This window comes from Cuculus canorus, chromosome 1 (assembly GCF_017976375.1).
Source record: "Cuculus canorus isolate bCucCan1 chromosome 1, bCucCan1.pri, whole genome shotgun sequence".
NCBI classification, from domain to species: domain Eukaryota; kingdom Metazoa; phylum Chordata; class Aves; order Cuculiformes; family Cuculidae; genus Cuculus; species Cuculus canorus.
Window position 1 is genome coordinate 8,870,346 of NC_071401.1, and position 25,003 is coordinate 8,895,348.

Sequence of the window (25,003 nt, forward strand, 5' to 3'; positions counted from 1 at the left end):
AAAAGAGGCGAGAAGGCAGGGAGCAAGCCGGGGGGAAGCTGGAGTTAGGGAGACAGAGGCGAGGGGAAAGGGATGCGGGCGGGCGAGGGAAGGGAGGGACGGGCGGGGCAGAGGAGGGGCGGCTGCCAAAGCCGCGGCGGGAGCCGGGAGGGGCGAGCGGTCCCGGGGCGGTAGAGGAGGCTTCGAGGGGCGGGAGAGGGGGCGTGGAGCCGGGACGAGCTGGGATAGCGGGGAGCAGTCGAAGGGAAAGCGGAGCCGGGGGGGCAGCGAGCCTGCCAGCCCTCCCGCAGACGCTTTCATCGTTTCCCCACGCCAGGCAGCACCGTTTCATCCCCCTCCCGGCTCTCCATCCCCCCGAAGAGCAGCACCATGTGAGCCGGACCCGCTCCACCGACTTTTCGGACACGGCGAGGATGTAAAGAGCCTCCAAGCCGCCCCTCCCCCGCCCCGGGCCGAAAAGTCACCGTCGCCCAGCCCTGCCCCGGGCCAGCATGACCGAGGTGAAGGCTAAGGAGCCCCGAGCGCCGGCCAGAGACGGGGCGGTGCTGCTGCAGGGGCAGCCGGGCAGGGACCCGTTCCGCAGGGAAGCGGAGCCTGTCGACATCTCCCTGGACGGGCTGCTCTACGCCAAGAGCAGCGACGAGGACGACGACGACGAGGAGGAGGAGGAGGAGGAACAGCCGCAGCATCAGCCGGGGGAGGAGGACCGGGACTCCCTCCCGTACCGGCTGGGGAGCGGCTCCCTCTCGGACAAGGACTCCCTGGACACCGTCCTGGACACCTTCCTGGCTCCCGCGGCTCATGCCAGCTCCGCCGTGGCCTCTTGGTCCTTCTTCGGGACGGAGGCTCCTTCCGACGCCCCGATGAGTCGCGTCCCCTCGCAGAAACCGGTCGAAAGCGACGCGGAGGTACCGGGTCCCTCGCAGCCCCCGCCGCGTCCCGCCCCGCTCTGGCCGCACGAAGACTCTAAACCGCGTTCGGGGGGCGGTGGCTGCGCGGAGGGACCCTCCGAGACCCCTAAGGGCGAGAATCCCGAGCTGCCGGCGGGAGAACCGGGGCAGGAGTACCTGCATGTGCCCCTGCTGCCGCTCAACTCGGCTTTCCTGGCGTCGCGAACGCGGCAGCTGCTGGACGTGTCGGAGTATGAGGGATGCGGCAGCTCCTCGCCCCCCGCCCCGGACCCCGCGGGGTACCTCTACCCGCCGTCCGAAGCCAAGGAAGGCCAATTCGCCTACGGCGACTTCCAGCCCGCTCTGAAGATCAAAGAAGAAGGTCTCGCCCTCCCCGCTCCTTACCCAGCCGGTAGGGCCACCCCCGTGGCGGGATGCGCTGATTTCCCGCAGCCTTCCCGCGCCGGGCAGGAGCCCTCGCTGGAGTGTGTCCTCTACAAGACGGAGCCCACCCTCCTGGCCGGGGCTTACGGGCCGGCGGCACCCGACAGCCTGCCCTCCACCTCGGCTGCCCCTCCCGGCATCTATCCGCCCCTGGGTCTCAACGGGCACCAGCCCCTTGGCTTCCCGGCAGCGATGCTGAAGGAGGGTTTGCCCCAGCTGTGTCCTCCCTACCTCGGCTACGCTCGGTAAGGGCTGCAGGGACCTACTGGGGGGATGCGCTTCTCGGTGGGAGCGCTCCGCGCTGTCCCCTCGAGGAGGGCGGCGGTGCCGAAATGCTTCGAAAGCAGCGAGGGAAAAGCTCGGCAAAGCCTCGTTGGTGTATTTAGGCAGCAGCCGGAGCCGCCTTTCCTTTTTCCTGTTCCGTTTTTCTGTGCTGTTGGTGCGCTCCCGCGTGTCCCAGGCGGGGTGAGAGCGGCGCGGTGCGAACTTCCTTGCGGGCAACTCCCGCAACTCCTTTGGGGAAGAGCGGGGAGTTCATCGTCGGGGTTAGTGCCGTCTGAGGTCTGTGAGCGGCTCCGGAGAGGGGGAGCAGATGCTTTCCACACTGTCCTCGCTGGCAGCGGGACAATATCCATAAATACTCAAGTATTTTCCAAATTATAATCCCTGATTTGGACACCCCCTCCTCTTCTTCCACCCCCAGTTAATTTCACACACAAAAAAACCCCACCCAAACACTTGCATATTGATTTGTTAGAAAGAAAGAACATACTATGATGCCAAGATGTTGTGCATTACCTAGAGATGTATGCAGAAATACGTATATACAGTGTTACAGTTTCAACGGAAATCCGCTTTTGTAAATACAGTGATTGGTAGGTTAGTCTGTTTCTTTTCTTGGACAGAAATTAGGAAGTATATTGCCTTTCCCTCAATGTGCCCGTCATAGTTAGCGATTGATGAAAATGCTACGGCTGAGTGGGAAGCGACAAATAATAAAGATTTTTCTAGCTGAGATGAAACTTAGTTTTTCCCATCTGAAAGGGGCTTTTGAAGGGCTACTATTTGGTTCTGTCTCTGTACCATTCTATGTATGGGAAAAAAAGATTATCAGTCAGTATGAGTTTACTCACAAGACCTGTTGATCTGTGGAAGATGAACTTTTTAAACAGAGTTCCTAGATCATACTTTTTTTTAGCTAAAATGGATTAAAATACTTCTTTTTGCTTACTTCCCTGTTTAATGTCTAGGCAGATGTTACATATGTGCCTTTTGTCCTAGTAGAGAACAAACCCTTAAGCAGAAAGGCAGTCATACTTTATTTTTGTCTTACCCTTCTGTAGCTCAATTGCAAGTTTTAAAAGAAAGTTTTTGGCATAATTAATACAGGTAAGTAGTTAATTGTTGCAAACCTGGATATTTCATTTCTCTTAATTCTTTTTTCTTTTGAAGGCCAGATACTGAAACCAGCCAAAGTTCTCAATTCGCTTTTGATTCGCTACCCCAGAAGATTTGTCTCATCTGTGGCGATGAGGCTTCTGGTTGCCACTATGGAGTACTTACCTGTGGAAGTTGTAAAGTCTTCTTTAAAAGGGCGATGGAAGGTACATATGATGATGTTCCTACTAACTGAAACTTGTCTTTTCAGGTGCTGCTAAGGGTATACTTTTTATTTATTGCTGATTAAAATATTATCACTGTAGTAATTAATTTTTTTGGCAACTCTGTTTAAATATTACAGTGAATAGTAACTAAATTCTTTCTTAACTGCTTTTCCTAGTGTCATTTGTTTTACTACTTGCTATTATTACTATTTGTTATTTATTATTTACTGTTTATCAGTTAGTCTTTCCTTGTAGGTGGAGTTTCATAAAAATCCTGGGATTTTGTGGGTATGAACTAATGATAAGAAGATAAGAATTTATTTTGACTTCATTTTGTTTTCAAAGTTGTGGAATTTTTCTTGCTTGCAAGATCCAGAATTTGCCTTCCTGATATTTATGGAAGTTTTTCAAAAGTTTCACTGTACTATTTCAAGTCAGAATAATAATAAATGGATTTGATTTTCACTCTAAATAGCCATTCAATTATGAAGTCAAGCTGCAGGTTTAATAAATCAGTAGCAATGACTATGTTTATATTTTTCTTTCTGGATTACATTATATACCTTGCCCATAAATACCCACTGAGATTTTATAAGAGCAGATTGCTTTATATAATCCATCTGATAAAGAGGTGAAACCAATCCTTCTATATTTTAAGTTTAGTGTCCTTTTCTGATTTTTACCTGACGCTGTGAGAACTACAGTATTCATATTTCTGTGCCTTAAAAATGGTTCTTAGAAATGTATAGGATTTCTTAAAATAAAAAATTGCATCTTGTGATGCATAGTTTATTCAACTTTACAGAATTGCTTTTCAGATGAAAAGGGAAATACTACAAAATTAGAAGCTTAGCAAAATAATGTAGTTAGATTTTTTTGTTTCACTGTCCTGCGTTACTTTCTACTTTAATCGTACGCTCTTGTTCTTCCTTGAACAAACCAGGTACTTGCAAAGTAATAACATTCTAGACAAGGTGGGCTAGATGAACTTTCAAGCTAGTGCTTCATTTTCTGTGACACATTTAATGGGACTCATGAGAAAGCCATTAGAAACGCGTGTGTTATATTGCCAGGAACACACTTGTCTCGAGTCACTTAGAGGAATACATCATGAAGCACAGGTTGCCTGGAGAAGCTGTGGATGCCCCGTCCCTGGAAGTGCTCAAGGCCAGGCTAGATGAGGTTTTGAGCAACCTGATCTAGTGGAAGGTGTCCCAACCCATGGCAGGATGGTTGGAACTACGTGATCTTTGAGGTCCCTTCTAACTCAAACCATTTTATGATTTAAGTTTCACCGACTGTGTTAATTGGTCTCTTGGTTTGGCTTTGCATTTTTCATTTGCATTATATTGGTAAATTAGTTACGTGCTTTTTTAAAAGACAGGGGAATATAAGAATAAGTGTAGTGTAATTTAGGAGTGGCATATTTTAAAGTAAGTTTTATTACTCACTTTTCACCTATATAGTAATATTGTAATTTTTTGTTTGATTCCTAGACTTTTGAATTTCATGTCTTTCCTAAATGTGTATCCAGTTGTGTTTGCACAGTAGATTAAGCTGCTAAAAGTATATATCTTATTTTTGTTCAGCATAAATATTTTAATGCTAAGAAGGCATAAAATTTGGTAGTAGCAATATCTTAAGGTTTTTTTTCACTGATTACTTAATCCAAAGTTTGTATTTGCAGAATTGTACCAGATTAGGAATATAGAGAATAAGAGGCCAACAGAATTACACAAACAAAATTCTTATGTTTTACACAGCAACTTCATACTTTCCATTTTTAAATGATGCCAAAGACCAAGAGTACAAAGAGGAAGTGTTTGTGTCTGTGGGTTTAGTAAGTATATTCAAAGAATGGACAACTACCTCAGTCTACCTGCCGATAATAAGAAAAAATATGGGTTGCTGAGTCTTACGGGGGAGAATGAAAGGCAGGAGCAGTGTGGGCATGAGCACAATGAACAAATACATTTACATCCTTTACTGCAGAAAGTGTAATTCTACAGAGAGTTTCGTAAAGAAATTGACTTCTTATTTTAATGTAAGCGTAGGATATAATTACTAGCATTGAAATGATCCCACTTATGGGCAGATATTTGATTTCATTTAAAATACTGTTTTGTTTATTTCTTATCAGAAATAAAGGTGACAAACAACTCTTCTGAAAGAAGAAACAGGGTACTTTTATTGTAAATGCAATAGAAAATGGTGTTTAAAATTCCACAGTGGCAATCATATAAATTTGAGACATTTTTCTTACATAAAATGTCTGCTTGCCCATCATTTCTTTGAGTGGGGATGCATTATTTGCCTTTTAAAATTTTCAATACTACTACTGACGTGGGGGTTTTTTTTAATAGTAATTGATGCAAATAAGGTGTTAAACTTTGTGAGTGCTAACTCGTAATCAAAACTCTATTTTTCATATACTTCCTGTAAAATACTGATCTCTATGAGAAATTGAAACATGATTGGAAATAGATGGTTTTTGCTACTTCTCAGATTTTCTATATTTTGAGATATTTTTCATATGTTACAGGATTTTCAAGTGTGTACCCAGGGACATAATATTGTGGTATTAAATTTGTTGGAAAATATCTATTTTATTTTTTAATTATTTCTGTAATCTCAGATATTTTGACTGTTTCAATTCTATTTATTTTTCCACAGAAATTGACCGATTCATATACCATTTATTTCTCTCTCTCCTGTTGTGTATAAAATACTGTATTAGCTTCTTTTGTGATAAATTGCACTATTATATTATCCAAAACCCCTCAGTTTTTAATCTCTAATCTTTTTGAAACAAAACCAGAGATTATTTAAAATACTCGGACTGAACGATCATTTAAAACTGTATAAAAAAATCTAGAAAAGTTTCTATGCTAAGTATGATTTAATCACACATTTGAATTTAATGAGCAGATACACACGCAGAGGGACAAAACTGTATGAAGATCACTGAGATTAAAGTGTAGATTTAAAATTAAATTGTTTTAAAATTTTTGTTGGCAATGTATTCTTAAATATGTATGATTTGGTAGATATTTTCTGTCTTATGGGTTCTTGGCTCCCCATATGTGTCTATAAGCATAAAGAAAAAGGAGGGTGTTAATACAGTAAGCATATTTTACTAAGAGCAGAATCCTGAATTATGTTAACTAAAATGCAAGTCCTTTCCTGTGGGAAATCTGGTATAGCAGGTACCAAAACAGTTAGTGCTTGAAGTGGGGAGGAGAAAGTGTAGCTAAGGGACAAGAATACTCATTTTTTTAAGAAGCATTTATTTGCATTTAGTGGTTGTGCATTTTCTGTTCACCCCTTACAAAGAACCCATTTACTAGTCTGTTGATTCACTTATTGTACAAACAAATTACAAGGCTTTAAAAAAATACTTTAAAAATTTCCTTCAGGTTTAATGAAAAGAACAGAAGTCACGGTTATTTGTATTTGGTTGAGAAATTTGAAAAGACAGAATTGGCTTCAGTAAGCTGATAGGGCAGTGCTGTTCCTGTGAACTTACAGTGACAGGCAGTTTGGAGTTACCAATCAGAAAAAAATTAGAAATAATATTTAAAATGCTTTTAAAAATGTAGAATTACTATATTAGCAATATAATTTGCTGTTGATGATCAGATGTTTCTTAAGTGCTACCAATATGTCTAGTTCATGGTAGCAAAAATTAGGTACACTATTTCTAATGAGGCTTTAAGAGAATGAAGATTAAGAAATTAACTCTTACTTTTATAGCACTAAATGGTCAAATGATCATTAATAATGTCTCATAAAGATACCTTCATGTAAAACCATGCAGGGGAACCACAATTAAAATGCTTGTGTAACAGCATGGTAAAATTCTGTCCTGAAGAACAACCCAGTTTGCAGAGTTTGGGATTCTGGAGCTGCTAACAAGTGGTTTCTTGCTGGCCTGCATTCTTGCCTCTTCGTTGAAAGTGTCTCCTTTGCAGTAGTTTTGCTAATGAAAAATAAAAATTACCAAATCCTGAAAAAAATTACCATTGCTGTGTTTCCTGCATAAAGCCCCACTTCTAATTTCTGTTCTATAGTTCTATAAAGCATTTGCCTGCCTTTACATCATGTTTATTTTACTGAAATCTAATGAAGAGTAGTTGCCTGAACCTAAAGAGTTTGGCGCCAATGTAAATACATGCTATTACAGCAGATGGGTCAGAAAGTAAGCTTGTTTAAATACCTGAGACCCTGTTAAAAAATTGATCTAATGATTATATAGCAAATTTGTCTAGTTTCAATGTGTGCTTCAAGCTCACAGTAACAGCACTACAGATAACAGCTCAACCATATGTAGTAGATAACATTTAACTGACAAAGTATGAACATCTCTTCTCTCTGAGACCTGTATTTGGCAAACTCAACCTGACAGAACGTAGGGTTGTGACAGAACCCTACCACAAGAGTGTTCCTTGTCTGTACATGGAGAGGTACTCATGGAAGAAGGTGGAGGAATCAAGATGAGTTATGTCTACAGAGTTAGAAGGCTGACCATGACTTCAGCCAAACTCATAAAGTTTCTCTGACTCATGTTATGTATGCATCAGAAAAATTGTTGGACTAATTGTGATATTTCGAGGCTTAAATATGTAAAATGTCATAGCATTCCAAATATTTTTAAAAATGCCTACTAGTAATAGAAAATTCTTTTTGAAAACAGAGTGAAATGCAATGCTATAGAGACCCTTTCAGCTCTGAAATTGATGAAGATGTAGAAAGTTCCTTTTTTCTGCTAACTCTGCAGGGATTTTCAATTTTTAATCCAGCTTTCCAGGCTGGATTTTGAGATCAGAATTTGATACAGCACGTACTTTAAACCTGGTAGTGATGAAAGTTTTGTGAAGTAGAAAATGTACAATCACACATAACATACGTATGACAAATAGAGAGATGAAAATGTTTTTTCTTTAATATAACATTTAATATTATTAAAGATTTTTATTTTGCACATGACCAAAATGTGTTGAAATAAGCTAAGTGTATTTCCAAATTCAAATGGACACAGTTATATCATTGAAGGTCCTAAAATTCAATTGGGAAATATCATTTTTTTGAGAACAAACAGTTTGCATCATGAAAAGGGAAAGACGAAAATATCTATCGATACATAATCATATGTCTTCTTCATGCTTCTGATGCTTCTGACTTCAAATTTAATTGTTCTTGAGCTTTTGACAGACATTAATTTGATGAATTAGTTCGTATGAGACACAATGACTGAATGAGCTAAGATAGCATTCATTCTAATGCATTGGCTGTGGTGCTAATGGTGGCCTTCCTGCTGTCTCATTGTGGCTTATTGCTTCACAGGACTCTTTACATACTTTATTAGTACTTGCATTTAATATAATTGCAGTGCTCACATATTGAAGCCAATTGGTTAATATATACATTATCCTAAAGACTGAGATACAGCAAATGTATTTTCAAATAAGTGTTTTAACATCCCGTGAAAACATCCCAAGCAGCTTCATCTAACTAAATATTGTCCCATAATTTTGAAATCAACTAAATATCTGGCATGTTTTCCATTTCTTACACAATCTGTCCTCAGATGGTTGCTGCTACTTGAATATTAATGTCAAGCAAGTAACAGTGTCTTAGAACTCAGCTCTGCATAATGCTAGGAACAATTTCAGATGATAACATTGATTTAGAGTTGTCTATGGATATGAGATCCAATCAGATGACTGAGATAATGAAAAAATCATTGAACCTTATGAGTGTTCCAAAGAAGTTGCAGCTGAGTCAGAATGAATGGAATAGACTTTGGGATGGGAGGTGTTGGGGAGAGACTGGATAGAGGCAAGTGGAGTGGAAAATTCACATGAAGGTATAATTCAGGCTCAGGATATGAGTGTGGCTTTTTTATAGTCTTGAAAACAAGGAAGTGGTTGACAGTAAGACTCAAGAAGTGCCTGAGATTTTATCGCTGCAGTCTCATGGGAGGGTTGGGTTGGCAGGGTTTTGACTTTTTCTTGCTTCTTTTATTATCTGAGTATCATGGAGGCTTTATGAAAGAAATAAACTAGGTGAAGACATAATAAAGATTAGATCATTGGTCATTATTAGATTCTAAAATACAATTTATGATATCAATAGGTATGAAATATCTGAAATATCATTCACTTTTAGAAGATCAAGGGAAATTCTTACTGTGCCTAAATTCCAACGAAAAACTTCATTTACTCCATGCTATGCAGTAGAGAGAGAGAGATTCTTTAATCCTCTCTAATATTAAATTCTAGAACATATGAACATTGTAGAGTAGTCCTCATAAATGTAATTAGTTCACAATTGGTTTTGCAGTTGTGAAAAAAATGGTTTTAATCTTGGGTTTATAATAAGCAGTTTCTGATTTGTTATGTAAGAACAAAGTAATTAATGCATTTTCAATTGGCTCATAACTGCTAAATGACAAAGTTTTTTTAAGAGCTGTAACTAAACTTAGATGTGTAACTGTAAATTTAAAATCCTACAATGTGTTGCACTCTTGAGTTCATAGAATCATAGAATCAGTTATGGAATGGTTTGGGTTGGGAGGGACCTTGCACAATATTTTAACACTGTTATAGAAATAGTACAGGGTATTTTAATCTGTATCAGCATAAATCAAGCTATTAACCACTGCGCTGCCAGATAATTTTCTGTTCTAGCAGGAACAGAATTGCCTTTGCTTCTTCTACCCAAACTCCTTATCCTCCTTCAGCAGTTGGAGCACACACTTGAGTGTTCAGTACACAAATCACATACTGATATCAAAAGCAATTTATAAATACTGACATAATCCTAGAGCATATAAACAGTGTTCTCTGAGTGCCTGAAGAGTAAATCTTCATGATATGGGATTGTTTTGGTAGGTTAGCATTTTACTGTGTCATTACAGGAGGAAAAGTACAACTTGAATGCCTATATCACTGTGAGCTGCTTGTGAGCATTTACTACTATACATGAAATACATAGTCTATTTTTTGGTCTTGCGTTGTGCATGGATTATATGGACTCAGAACATGTTGTGTAGATTGTGAAGATTCCCTAGAAAAGAGGTCCAGAAGAGATATCTTTCAAGAGACCAAAGAAACTCCTAAAACCAAGACATCCCCAAAGAAAACTTAACCTGTGCTTTAGCATTCTTTGGTAAATCACTAAACACTAAAGCATCAGAATGCCATAGTACAGAGATCATCTGATGCTTCATAGGTTTTAATTAAACTAACAAGTTTGAAACTGTTGTGGCTTATCAAAAGACTGAATGCTTTTTTTTTAGCTAATAAAGGCAAAGGAAGGTGAGGAAAAGCTGCAAATAATCCCAAGGAAGACATGTCCAAAATAGGTGTTTTACTTGTTGGTCTGCTGCCAAAGCAAAGACACATTTTTTATACATTCAGTTAGTTTTGGTAATGTTTCCTTTAAGAAGTAGTCTACATTTAGGATTAATGGCAGATAGTAAAAGAGATTTTTTTCTAATTTATTGCATTACTACATACTTTTTGAATGCCAAACAATGCCTGCTGTTTTCTAAAAAAAAAAGAACCTGTTGTAAAAATGGATTTCAGGCAATCAGGTTTCTTCCACTAAAACCAAAGAAGTTGTTCTTAAAGGTATGGGTAAGAAGTAAATTAATTATCTAAAAAAAAAAGTTAGCAGAGAAGCAAATATATTGTTTCACAGTGTTTAGCACTACCTCTTTTCTTTTGTTAGTGCACAATTCTTTTTTCTCCTGCATTTTCATCTGAGCACTCATTTTCAGTTTGTCTTTTTTCTTACTGAGGAAGTTCGACTTGCCCGGAAATTAGCAAATGTGATGCCCCTCTACGAGAATGGCTGGAAAGAGGACCTGGGGAACTGCAGGCCTGTCAGTCTGACCTCTGTGCCAGGGAAGGTTATGGAGCAGATCATCTTCAGTGCCATCACGCAGCACTGACGGGATAACCAGGGGTCAGGCTCAGGCAGCATGGGTTTGTGAAATGCAGGTCCTGCCTGACTAACCTGATCTGCTTCTATGACCAGGTGACCCACTTAGATGAGAGAGAGCCTACAGATGTTGTCTCTCTGGACTTCAGTAAAGCTTTTGACAGTTTCCCACAGCATTCTCAAAAAACTGGCTGCTCATGACTTGGACAGGCATACGCTTCACTGGGTAAAGAACCCACCATAGAGTGGTGGTGAACAGAGATAAAACCAGTTAGTGGCTGGTCACAAGTAGTGTTCCCCAGGGATCAGCGTTAGGTCCAGTTCTATTTCATATTGTTATCAACGATCTGGATGAGGGAATTGAGTGCACACTCAGTGAGTTTACAGATGACACCAAGCCGGGCAGAGTGTTGATCTGCTTGAGGGAAGGAAGGCTTTACAGAGGGAGCTGGGCAGGCTGGATCAATGGGCAAAGGTCAGTTGCATGCAGTTCAGCAAGGCTGAGTGCTGGGTACTGCAACGCTACAGTCTTGGGGGCAAATGGTTGGAAAGATACTCGGTTGAAAAGGACCTGGGGGTGTTGATCAGCTGAAGATGAGCCAGCAGTGTGCCCCGATGTCCAAGAAGGCAAATAGCATCCTGGCTTGTATTGGAAATAGTGTGGCCAGCAGAACTAGAGAAGTGGTTGTCCCTTTGTACTCAGTGCTGGTGAGACCACACCTCAAATTCTGTGTTCAGTTTTGGGCCGCTCAGTACAAGAAAGACATCGAGGTGCTGGAGCTTATGCAAAGAAGAACAATGAGGCTGGTGAAGGGTCTAGAGCAGAAGTCTTATGAGAAGTGGCTGAGGGAAGTGGAGTTATTTAGGCTAGAGAACAGGAGGCTGAGAGGAGAGCTTATCACTCTACAACTATTTGAAAGGAGACTGTAGTGGGGTGGGTGTTGGTCTCCTCTCACAAGTAACAAGCTGCAGGATGAGAGACATGGCCTCAAGTTGTGCCAGGGTACATTTACCCTGGATATTAGGAAAAACTTCTCCACTGAAGGGGTTGTCAAGCATTACAACAAGCTGTCCAGGGAAGTGGTTGTGTCATTGTCCCTGGAGGTATTTAAAAGATGTGTAGATGTTACCCTTAAGGGTGTGGTTTAGCAATGGACTTGGCAGTGTTAGGTTAGTGGTTTTACTGGGTAATCTTAAAGATCTTTTCCAACACAAACAATTCTGTGATTCTGTGATTTTTTTTTGAGAACAGTTACTGATGAAACGTTCATTTCAACGCTCATTTTACTATGTGCGAGAAAGGACAGAATTGGGTTATAAAGAAAGCTAAATAACAGCATCTGAGTTAAGTAATCACCTCAGATTATTCTGGGGGCATCAGAAGGCTGACTTGGAGTAATAGTGGTCTAGAAGTCAGTGAAAATTGAAAAGGTTTGGTATTGATGTCTGTTGTATTTAGAAGTCCATATCCACAGTACTCCATGAAGGAAGTATTCATGATGTTGTTACTACTATAGTTTGTCCATACTTTTTTTGATCCATTTTGTTATGCTCAATATTGCTTTCATGCTAGATACTGGGAAGAAACTGAAACTAGAAGATGAGTTGAAGATGATCTGCACAGATAGGGTTTTAAAGTTAAAGCTTTCAGGGAAAATCTGGTCTTAATTTGAAAGGATATGTGAAAATTAGTTTTGATTACTTCTTACTTGTGTACTATCTTAGCATTGTTTACTTATGCAAAATTAAAATCAATAGCAGAAATTATCGATATTGTACTAAAGCATAAAAGTGTACTTTTTTATTTTCTTCAAGTGAAATTCAGAAGTATTATTGAAGTTTGTGTTCAGAAGAATGTCAGGATATCAGCTGAATTTAGTTTTTTGCTCCGCAAGAAGATAATTTCATTTAAAAGATTCAATTTTAATATGCTAATGACATACTGTTCCTAACTGAGTTCTTCAGAATTAAAAAAACTAAAACTAATTTAAATCAAAAAGTCACAGCCACCTTCTATTTGTCCTTTATGGTGGTTTTGGCTGTGTCTGTTTGGCTGTTTTTTCAGCAGGTCTAGTATAACACCAATTCTCCATCGGAGGTAATGCATTCTTCTTAAAAGGCTTTTTCTTTTTGTGGTGTCCCAGCTTCTTCATTCATTTTTCTGTAGGAAACTCCACATCAATCAAAGCAAAATTTACTTATTTTTTTTAAAATCAGGAGCAATAATTTAAAAGAAAAATAAGTCTGAAAGAAATGAATCAGTCTGTCCTCATGCTTGATATACTTAAGAAATATTGATTGTACGATAATGTAAGCAGTTCATACTGTCTAATTATTTTGGAATTTTGTAGATGGAGAGTTTCATTCTTGAGCAGACCAAATAAATTAATATATTTAAATAGTAGCACATGATTATTTGAAAATTAGCATGAAATAAAGGAGCTGTTTAAAGTTTCAAGTATACTTACTTTTTAATTCTACATTATTTTTGGAATGTTTTTGCACAGAAATAATTTCGTCATGTTAGAAAACATAGTATTGATCCTGCTTTTCTCTTGCCTACAGGGCAGCACAACTATTTATGTGCTGGAAGAAATGACTGTATAGTCGATAAAATTCGTAGGAAGAACTGTCCAGCGTGTCGCTTGAGGAAGTGCTGTCAAGCTGGTATGGTCCTGGGAGGTGAGCTGCTTTTTAAATCTGATTCGGAAAAAATAGGCAATCAAGAATGTTACCTTTAATCTACTGAGTTTAAACAACATTGCTTTGATACCGTAAAGGAAAGAACTACATCAAAATGTTATTTTTTTGAATAATTACCTGATGTCTTAAATTTCATTATAATTTTTCTTTCATGATTCTGGAAATCCTGAAACAAAAGTACCTTTCTGTAGGAATCTTTCTCTCCAGCTCTGTACTGGCATTATATATTGTGTATAATTTCATTACCTTGTTGATCTCTGTTCATTCACAAGTTAAAATGTGGATGTGTTTTTCAGACTGACATTTTAATTTTACAGCTGTATGCTTTCTGTTCCTGTAGTATTGTATGGAGTTGGTGTATTCTTCATATATGGCCATTCTTTCATTCTTACATTTTGTACTTTTATTAGTGATATAAATCTGTAGTTCCCAACTAGTGAGGACTTCTTGCTGTCTGTTGGTATTTCATCTTTGGTAACTGCTGCAGCTCCAGGGAACACCCATGGGGCTGAGAGGAGGGAGAGGCAGTGCTGAGGTATGGACTTTAATCTATATTGTAGCCCTGAACCTCCCTAGACCTTCAGTGCTACTTCTCCTTTGAGTCATCTCCAAATTGCATCTTATCTCACAGCACTGGAGAAAGAGTAACAAGAGCCATCAATCTAATTGTTGTCACCATCTCTCCCTCCTTGCTGCACCTTGGTCAGTCACTGCTGCCTCTCAGTGAAAAAAAAATGGAGCTAGCACGACATTGATAGCATTGGACTGGGGCAAGAGCGACAAAGGGAAGAGAACATGTCCTTTGGATCCTTCTCAGAGAGAAGAGGTGGTTTAGGGCTGGGGTAGGAGTGCATTAGAGAATCAATATTACTACAAAGGCATACTTTTCACCCTGAACCTGAATGTTTGTTTGCCCAGGTGGCAGAAGAGACACTCAGGTTTGGAAGGGAAGAAAGTCAAGGAGGAAAGGGTCCACTGTGGAAAATGTTTGATGAGAATGGAGACTCAGGAGAGGAGGAGGTGGCAGACACAATGACTGTCTTATAAAGTTTGAAATGACTTTTAAGGTTGTCTTGTAAGGTATGAGCAACTTGATCTGTGAAAGGTGTCCCTGCTCATGGCACAGAGGGTGGACTATATGGTCTTTAAAAGTCACTTTCCAATCACTTCAGGCTGTGAGTTTTGCACAGCCAACAGTTTAATGATGATCTAACATGATTTTTTGTGTTTGATAGCCTAGATAACACCGATAATTCAATACCAGGTATTTTAACATAATGAGCAGCACTATTTCAACAAGTACAGGAGTGTGTGATGACTCACTAGCATCATCTAGTCCTTTTGCTTCAGCATTGCTCTGCGTAGTAATTCTGCCTAGGAAAAGTAGCCAGAAGGCTTGAGTTGTTTCTGCATTGTGCATACCTTTATGGATGCTAGTTTTCCCAGTGTGTTTTGATATATACATTTTGCTGTTCTTGTAGGCACCTAAACAGAAAAAGTTGAATGTTTTGCTGGCAATATTTGTAAAATGGCATGTCTCCATTAGTGTTCACTCATATGAGGACATTATGTCCTCATATTTGAAAACAAAACCTGAAGATAAACCATCATGTATGAAGATTGTGAAAACTTCCTCTTTCTATCACCTTTATTCTCAGCCAGTGCTAAGGGAGTGTGAATAGTTTCTTTGTTTTTAGAACAAGGTTGTTCTATCCAGTCTGGGTTTTTTGTGTTATTTAGCCCTTTTCTAAATATACATGGTTAAAGATGCCTTCAATTTTTTTGAGACCGTTCCAGTCTAGTTTCTCTAGTTCCCAGAGGCGCATGGGATCTCATCTCTGCCCTGACATCTCCATCTACCCCATCATCTGGAAAAGGTGATCTGGCAACAAATAGGAAGAAGAGAACGTTGAGACAACGGAAAAGAAAGGAAATATCAAATGTAGCTAGGACCTTGGCATCTCCACATCTTTTTTTCTCAGCTGCATCAGGTTGAGTGTAATATTACAGGTGCTCTTCATCAACAACTCTGAAGGGATTAGGAAACTAATTATTTTATACAAATTGAAATGGAAAGCTTAATGCTGAAAGGAAAATAAAAGACAAATGTAGGCCAAAAAAAAAGGAGAAAAACTATAGTGAAATTATATTATTTGTGAAGGATGATTAAAAATCAAAACAACAAAAAGACTCAAGATAGAGTGTTTAACCATAATTCTCTTTCTACTGTTGCTGTTACCTTCCTACTTCTGCCTTTTGTTAAACTTCCCTTATTGTATCACATGGGCAATTTCTCCTACTCATGACCTGCTGTTCTGATAACACAGTATTATTCATATATATACAGGACACTACTGACCTTACGTGATTTTCCCCAAGATATAAGTGTCCATAAGCAAATTTCCAATGTGTGGGACAAATTACTTACTTAGATATGTCCTTGAATACTTTTAATTAATCAGAATTGTCAATACTTTAAATCTTTTCCTGAGTTTGCAGCTTATTATATTTTAAGATTTTTTTGTGCATTTTCTGGTCTGCCATTCATTATTTACACAGTTATCCTTTTGTTCTTTTACTTCTGCTACTTAGTTTCTTGATGCTTGCTTTCAGTTACTAAATGTAGACCCCCAATTTGGATTAATCAGTGTGAGAAAGACTAAGATTTTACTGGAGGTATTTAACTTAATCTTACTACTGGAAGAAGCACACTTATCTTCCATTGTGTAGTTACTGAGTGGCAACCATACAGATAGAGAATTATGTTTTATTACGCTAACAACAGTTCTCTTTTCTGAGCCTAATTTCAAAGCAATTAAATGAACCTGTATTTTCTTAAAATAAATTGCAGTTGGTTGTAAGCAAATTATAGGATAGCAGTAAATAGCTTTAGTGACTGATTTCACTATATGGACTGTTTTTTCTTTCTTAATATACACAAAGAAAGTACTAATGAAATGACATATTTCAGAATTCCTTAATTAGTAATCTCTTTGAATTTAATCATCTCATAATTGGACACATTAATCTATCCCTTTTCTAGTCTTCTACCTAATAGGACAGCAGGTAGCTGTGTCAGGTGCTGGAATAAACAAAAATCCAGCTTTTTTATTTCCTGCTGGTGAATCTAATTTTCCCAGACTGACTATCACAGTTTCCTTATTCTGCTGTATTGCTGAATTATCACTTTCTTCATTGTTTCAGTCAGCTTTCAGTCCACATTACAATGATTACATGGAGACAAATGATAATTTATTTTCCAGGTAATATTTTCTGAGGTAGCATCAAAGACTTTAATAAGATCAAGATATATCACTTCTGCTTTGCTCCTTTATTTTGTATACACCCTCTTAAGGTGTACACAGCTTGTTCTCCTACACTACACAAAACATAAGAGCATAGTGACCTTGAAGTCAGAGCCACAATGTTCTGTCAAAATCACTGACATTTTTCACCTGATTACAGGTTATGGAGAAGGCTAGTGAGAAGCTTGACTTTTACTAGAAACCCAGACATTTTAATATGAAAAGTCTACTATCAGTAATGCCTGATTGGCAGTATGGTTCTGTAGAGTTAAAGGAATAATGAAATACAGAATTAGGTATTAAGGCGAAAATTATAGTATATTTGATGATGAGATTAAGTGGATTTTGTGTTTTTTTAGTTTTCGTGGTACATGTAGTACACAGACACTGTGCACATGCTTTTTGTAGTGATCAAGGTTAAGGGATCTCTGAGTACTAAGAAACTGGTGAGTGATTGACTATCATAAAACATATTAGTGAAAATGTTCCGAAGAAAAGGTCTGCTGTCTAAATATGCACAAATGAGTTTTAAAATTAAGATAAATAGTTGCCAGAGTGGATTAGTATTCTTTATACATTATAGGACCAAGTGGAGACATTTGGTTATCTTAGAGCAGGAAATTATCTGGATATTTTTGTAAGCAGCAATTGAAAATCTAAGCTATTGTCAAATCTCTGTTGCTTTCCTTATGTCCTTGAGTGGACAGATAGGAATGGTTGGACTTGATGATCTAAGAGGTCTTTTCCGACCTAGTGATTCTATGATTCTATGATTCTTAAGACTTGGCATTAATTTAACATGATTTCCTTGTTGTACATGGGAAAGTTCACTGTGAGTTAGTAGTAGTTTCCTCTCCAGTAGGTAGGTAACAAGTGGAGTTGCTTTACTGGTGGCTGTTAAGCAACATAATTAGAAATAAACACATAAGCAATTCTGCAAGCCAGTGTGACATTAATTCTAATACATTTAATCACTTGAAAACATGGGTATTTATTAACTAACATTTCCATGTGATAAGCACTCTGTTTAGTTTCTTTCTTTACTTGTTCTGTGAACTGTAAAAGTATCTGAAGCCATTATTTCAGAAAATACCTGAAATCATTATTTATGAACTATCAAATCATTGTTCTTTCTGTTTTCCTTCATGCCTAAACAATAGTTAGTGGGAAATTCCCAGCATGTTTAGGACTATGTATAGCTTTGTTATGATAGAAGTTGGCTGTAGGTCCTTTGCCATAATATATTGTCTATTCTTTTGGGGTATTTTTTTGGTTCGGCTGTAATATGAGGTGCAAGTTTGTGTTTAGTTCTTTACTAAGCAGTTTCTAAACAGAAATATTTGTATTCTTATCACAAATGTTAAAATGAGCATAAGGTTGTTAGGGCACTTGATATTCAGCTAATTAAACTCACAGTTAAGTTAGTGGGAGTATGAACCCTGACTTCATTGGGTGATCACTCATCTTTATTCTACCAGTAAAGTGTGTTTCTTGAAATTTTGTTTAGTATACTCCCTTTGGATTTTAAATACTACTTTAATTGAAATTGAAGATTTGCACTTTTTTGTACAACTTACTGTTTTGTATGTAAAATGCATAATCGTGCATATTTATGATGGGAAAATGTAGAATTATTTCTTTTTAGAAAGCAGATTTTGGCTTCTTGGATTGTGTTCATCTGTTCAGTCTTCTCAGGTTCAGGAACACGATGATTGGTTTTGCTTCTGGTTAAGCCAGTGTATATCAGGAATAATTAATTTAAATAATGGAATTTTTTTCTGTATTAAATATTTAGAAATGAAGTAAGAAAATTTTCGATGTTTGGTGTATTAATCTTGCTTGAACTTTTATTACACATGTAGTAATGAATGTTTTGAAAAAGTGAGTTTATTTCTCTGAAGTGTACATCCTAAGTCTTCCAAAATGGAGACAATGCATTTTCATAAAGTTTAGTATCTTCTGTGTTATAGGAGCACCTGAAGAAAATGGAACGGATGTGTTCCTAAGTAAAGCCATTTTTATTGAACCTTTCTGGTTTAGTGTGTGGTTTGGAAGACAGGGACTTTCCAAAGGGGAAAGTAATAAATGAGTCTGACTACGCTGAAACCTCTTGATTCCTTCCATAAACACTTCAGAAAGGATTTTGACCGTGCACTGAAGTTTAGGTGTGCTTCTCAACTCCAGTATTCTTGGGCCCCTCTGGTGTAGTGATTGCATTATGACAGCGCAGCACTACTTTTAACTAAAATAAAAGAAGAGAGTAAGAGATGGAGGAGTCTTTGTTCCCTTCCTTCAGGGTGTTTTAAGTTCCCTTGTCTAATTTTTCACTTGTAAATAAAAGTATCGTTTTCCAAAAGACAATTTGATATGGATATTATACACTAGATTTTAATTCAACCAAACTGATGCATATTGTTATGCTTCAATTGACTTTCACCACCTGTACTTTTAGAGTGGTTTTAGCGTATTGCCTTTCTATAACACAGTTTCTCAGTGATTCAGCAGTTTGATAGGCAAGAGGGTTCTTTTCATCCGGTAAATTTGGTGCATCTCTTTTGCTACTATTGTTGAAGCATGCAATGCCTCAGCAAGTAGAAATATATATGTGATTTCTGCATTTCCTTGGAGCAGAACCTTCTCCTAATTGTCTTCTCTAAGGCTGAAACATGTAAACAGTTGTTGTTGTTGCCAGAATTATTTACCCTTTGTTGGCAGTCACACTGCATCTCTCTTACTGTCCCACTAACATCTAAACCAGACCATAAATACAAGTAACTTTATTGTATTTTTTTATTTGTTGTGACATCGTTTTTTCACTAAGCAAAACATATTGGTAGAACTGAGAAATTTAATGGTTCAACAGCATTTTCATCACCCTTGAGGGTCTATTGATAGTGCATATGTTCCTTACAGCCACCTCTACATGGGTTTGCCTTTTTATTGAAAGGAGTAATATGGTAAGATGTTACTAAGTGTATTTGTCTTTCAGCCTCTGAAAGTTTGATTTTCTGTGTAGGACGCCTCCAGACAATTTCCATGAAATAGATTTAAAAGTTGCTGCCTAGAGCTCTGTATGCTTTCATTGCCATACCAGATATAGTATCTGTGCTGATTTTGGGAAGGCAGTTCAGCTAGTTTTATTCCATTTGTTAGTTAGTTAGTGTTCTTCAGACCACTTACAGGATGGAAATAAGAAGTGAAAATACTGAGAAAGAGCAGTTATTCTCTAGAAAGTGGAAAGTTTTGTAAGTGTTGACATGTGCTTTGACAGTATTTGTTGGCCTTTCACTTATTCCCTGAATTCTACTTTCTTTCTGGTAAACAGGAGGAAAAATATTGCTTTCAGATCATCAAAATACAATTTAGCCATGAGACTAAAATGCTTTTACGGAATAGAAGGAAAAAAAAATTCTGTGTGTAGTAATTAATTACTAGGAATTTTTTTCTGAATATTAGGGAAAAAAAAGAAACGGTATCCGTAAACAACATTGAATAGAAACTGGATTGTAGAGCCAGCTGGCTCAGCTGTCGGCATATGATAGAACAGTGGGAACTGAACCAGAAAACACTTTATGAGGTTACTGTAACCTAGAATTCATGGTAGCAATTTTAAAGGGGTGGGTGCCATTCATCTCTTGGTGCAGGGAGGAGGATAGGGAGGGAGAAACTCTTAAGAATTTTCCATGATTATTTAATTACATAAACAGTAAAAAATAGAAAACTTAACTTATTCAGAAGACAGTTCTAGTTTCCTTGTATAGATTAGATTTGTACTCCAGCACTACTGGAAAATATTGATGTTTCTGGTTAATTATTTTTAACAGATCAATAATTTTCTTTTTCAGGTAGAAAATTTAAGAAGTTGAACAAAATTAAAGTCGTGAGAACATTAGATGTTGCACTCCAGCAGCCAGCAACCCTTCAAGATGAAAGCCAATCTCTAACCCAAAGGCTATCCTTTTCTCCAAATCAAGAAATACAGTTTGTTCCTCCAATGATAAGTGTTCTACGAGGTATTGAGCCAGAAGTTGTCTATGCTGGTTATGACAATACAAAACCCGAAACACCAAGTTCCTTGCTGACCAGTCTGAATCATCTTTGTGAGAGGCAACTTCTTTGTGTAGTCAAGTGGTCTAAATTGCTACCAGGTAATAGCACTTTTTGTATATAATGAATTGTAGTTAACCAAATATGTCATAGGATGAGTATTCAAAAGATAATTTTATTGTCTGGCTGTTAATTAATTCTTAACAAATTCTGAAATAATTAACCTGCCACTTCATCATGCACCAATAAAATACATTTTAATGGGAGGACACTCTTAAAGGAATGTATCTAAATATTTAGACTCACTTCAAAAAAAAAGAGAAGCCCAGAGGCTTCCTGCATGTGATTGTTCTAGCAGCCTTTCCACCCTAATCCTTCCTACTCTATTATTCATTCTTCTGGTATGAAAAGATGTCTGTATTTCTGCATATATTATATTCTTACTCTTAGTAAAATGAATTTTTGAAAGCAAAGAGAAAAATTGTAATAAATAGTACTAGTACTAAGCAGTTCACAAATATGTAATGAGAAGTAACTGAATTTGTGAAGATCCAAGTCTGGGTTCCAAAAAAAATCCATGCTGTGTGTGTACATGCAATGTATGGTCATAGGGACCTGATCCTAGGATGTAGAAAGATCAATATATCAAGCAGAAAGCCTGGAAATATAGTTTCATGTGATCTCAGTTTGGCGCTTCACTGTGGCAGAAAAAAGTAGTCTCTATCACCGGTCTTCCCCATTGCAGCCTGTGCTCATGAGACCTCCTGGCTGAACTGATTAATCTCATTAAGCGAGAAGAAAGCAAACCTCTTTTTTTCACCCTCTGTAGCTTTCTGATGGCTACATGAGCTGAACTATCTCACTGAGAGGTGGCATGAATGCCAGAATTTGCTTGAAGGAGGTAACAGGACTAGGGTATGAAGAATAGGAACATTGCTTTCAGTGGCAGGAAGCTGGTAGATTGAGACTGGTACTTCATAGCAATCTTTAAAGTTATCAAAGAGCAAAGGTTGTCAAAAGTACAACATAATGCTCTTTTCTTAGGTAAATGCAAGGGAGATATTCACATGTGGATATTTATTGTATTATAGCTGTATTCCTAGTTAAGAACACTAAAGTCCAAGCCATCTGTATTAAATAAGAGTTAGATACATTGACCATATTACAAACTGGTATGATTTACCAAAGGAAAATAAGGTGGTTAAATGAAATAGTCAATTCTGGCAGCTAAAGACAATTTTGATTTGGTCATTTCAAAATACTGCATCAGCGCAAGAGGACAAGAGGTTAACTATCAATGTGTGGTAGCCAGTCATGCAAATTTCACAAAATTCTGGGAGCTGCATCCCCAAAAGCACTTGTCTTTCTAGGTGTTCTCAGTTTTATAGCTCAAAGTTGTGGTCTCAGAACACCTAATCAACTGTTGTCTAAATAAGACTTATGAAGCATTTTAACTTTTAATTCCATTTCCAGGATTTCGGAATTTACATATTGATGATCAGATAACCCTCATCCAGTATTCCTGGATGAGTCTAATGGTTTTTGCAATGGGATGGAGATCATACAAACATGTCAGTGGTCAGATGTTATATTTTGCACCAGATCTGATTCTAAATGAGTAAGTACACTCTGCTTTTGCATAATATAAATGACATTTTGAACTTATTTGCGTCAATGCGAATGTGACTTCATTAAGGCCATGATTTCATTCGTTACTTGTTCTGTTTAAGAAAATTAACAGAAGAACAAAAGTACTCTGGTCATATTAAAGTTTAGTAGCTTTGGGAAGGATTTTGTGGGAATCCCAGATATTCTGTTAGCATGGCTAAACAAAAGGAGTTCAGATAATAATTTAATTAACTAAGAGAAAAATAAATTTAAAAAAAAAGAATGATACTCAGAAGATTTACCTGAATTCATCTGAATAAGACATGAATTACTGTTTAATAAATTGAACCAAGTAGAATTTTCTTTGCACATGGTTGTTTGAGTGGTTTTTCCTAATAGTTTGTATTTAGTCTAAAATACATGGGTTTGACACTTTCTGATAAAAATCTGCTTTTCTAAAGTACATTTGTTGTTAGAAAATTGTAATAATTTAGCAAGCAAGAATTTTAATATCAAAGATAAAATATGTGAAACTGCTCTTTTCTGGTTGGAGGTGGGAGACTGTTTGCTTAGATTTTCCCTCACTGTGCTGATGAATTCAGATAGTCTTATTTCAGTCGTCAGTTTTTCAGTTCTGCAAATTAATAATATCAAAGCTTCAATTTATAGATACTTTGTTTATAATACTTGGAAGGTTTCCAGGAGCATTAAAACATAAATTCATCTCCCTGTTTATTTTTCCTTAGTACATTTTTCTTAGTTTTTTTTTTTTTTCTCAAAATCCTAAAAGAACTACCATGAAGTGAGATAAAAGTTAAAAAGGTTTTCTTGTAAGGATTAAGAGCTGGATTTGCCAAAGATCTGGGCACCTGAATTTAAAATCTATAACATGCAGGTTCTTGCCAGTAAAGTTCTTTATAGAAAATATTCAGCAGAGCTGGCCCTGGGCATCCTGGCCTTTTGTCTTCTAGATGACTGTAAATAACTGTGAGTTTATAGAGTAATAAATTAATTCCTCTCCCGTGTATTTTAATTATGCTGTACAAATTGAAATAATTTGGAGGGATAAGGATGAGAGAATTTCTGACTGTATTCTGTCCCAACATAGTGTGTGATATATCTCATGGTTATATTCAGAAGAAACACAGCGTGAGATGCTTTAGGCAGTAATGTCATGTCTTGGAGTATTACCTTGTATGTGGACCACTGCTGCCACCTTGTGAAGAAGACTTTCTTCAAGAATAGGGCTGAGATTTATGAACCCTAATTAGCATCCCTCAGAGAAAACTTCTTGTTACAGCTCTGGACCATCTACACGGAAAAAGAGGTGGACTGACAACATACCCATCTTTGGGTTGTAGAGAAACTCATCGGGGTCATGTTAGAAACACTATAAACAAAGAGACATGAAAAGTGCCACACTAAATTATAGCTGCAACTATTTACTGGGAAATAAATTAGCTTTTAGATCAGTAAAGTTTAAGCAACTTCCTTGTCTACAATGATGTCTAAGATTGTATTTTCATGGTCACTTTAAGCAAAGGTAAATGCTGAACAGAGCTAAAAAAAAATCAACTGCACCTACCTCCTGCCCTGGTCATTCATCCCCTTGATTTCACCTGAACTGGATTAAATGTTATCTGATTGCACTGTCAAACAGATGAAGAAATTATGTGCTTGATAAATACCCCAGAAAAAGCTATTACTTAGCAGATGGAGGTGATCCCTGATCAGACTCTCCATGTGGACATGCAGGCACTACTTCCAGAATAGCAGGAGTGCACGCCTAGAGGTGGAAAGAGATAACGGCAATTCTTTCTACAGGGGCAACACACACTTGAATTGTTTCAAAATGACCATGAAACCACAATCTAAAGGTTGTTTCACAGCCAGTTTGTCATTTAGTGAACTGAGTTATGCTGCTCCATGGGAAGGACTTGTTTGGGAGCATGAATTTCAGACCTGCAAAGCTAGGCATGTTAATTTGACAATAATTTCATTAATTAGTATTAGAACCCAACAAGGATTTACTGCTACTGACACTTTGCAGTGTGTGAAAACGTGACTAAGAACAGCATTTAAGCATACTCTGAAAGCTGGTGCCACCCTTCATAGAACGGAATACTTAGAAATTGAGCCTACCAGGAAGGAATAGGAAGAGCGATTTAAAGTAGCTGTGGAAGTAACCCTTCCTTTCAGATCCAACAGATTAATTTTTTATGTTTAAGTCATTTAAGAGCTGATGTGAGATATCAAATGTTGAACAAAGCTGAAATGTCATTTAAGATAACAGTAACACTTTAAATAATGGCAGAAAAAACCCTCAGTGCACTGAGAGAAGTTTTTTATTCATGAAAAATATCTTCTATTTTCATTGTTAACAGTAATATCTACAGTCGGGTTGAAATGCTGATCTGAACTTTGTAAGGGGGACGGGCAAAATTTAATCTTGTTG

At 37.9% G+C, this 25,003-nt stretch overlaps 1 protein-coding gene across 1 annotated transcript in view; it reads left to right on the forward strand.

Moving 5' to 3' along the window:
* The first annotated feature begins 343 nt into the window (after positions 1-343).
* The window catches only part of PGR (progesterone receptor), a 40,220-nt gene continuing 15,560 nt past the window's right edge, over positions 344-25,003 (forward strand). Inside the window, exons 1-5 of the mRNA XM_054055998.1 lie at positions 344-1,579; positions 2,787-2,938; positions 13,451-13,567; positions 20,739-21,041; positions 22,414-22,558. Of these exons, the coding sequence (XP_053911973.1) occupies positions 492-1,579; positions 2,787-2,938; positions 13,451-13,567; positions 20,739-21,041; positions 22,414-22,558 (1,805 nt within the window). The 5' untranslated portion in view covers positions 344-491. The remainder of the gene's footprint in view (positions 1,580-2,786; positions 2,939-13,450; positions 13,568-20,738; positions 21,042-22,413; positions 22,559-25,003) is intronic.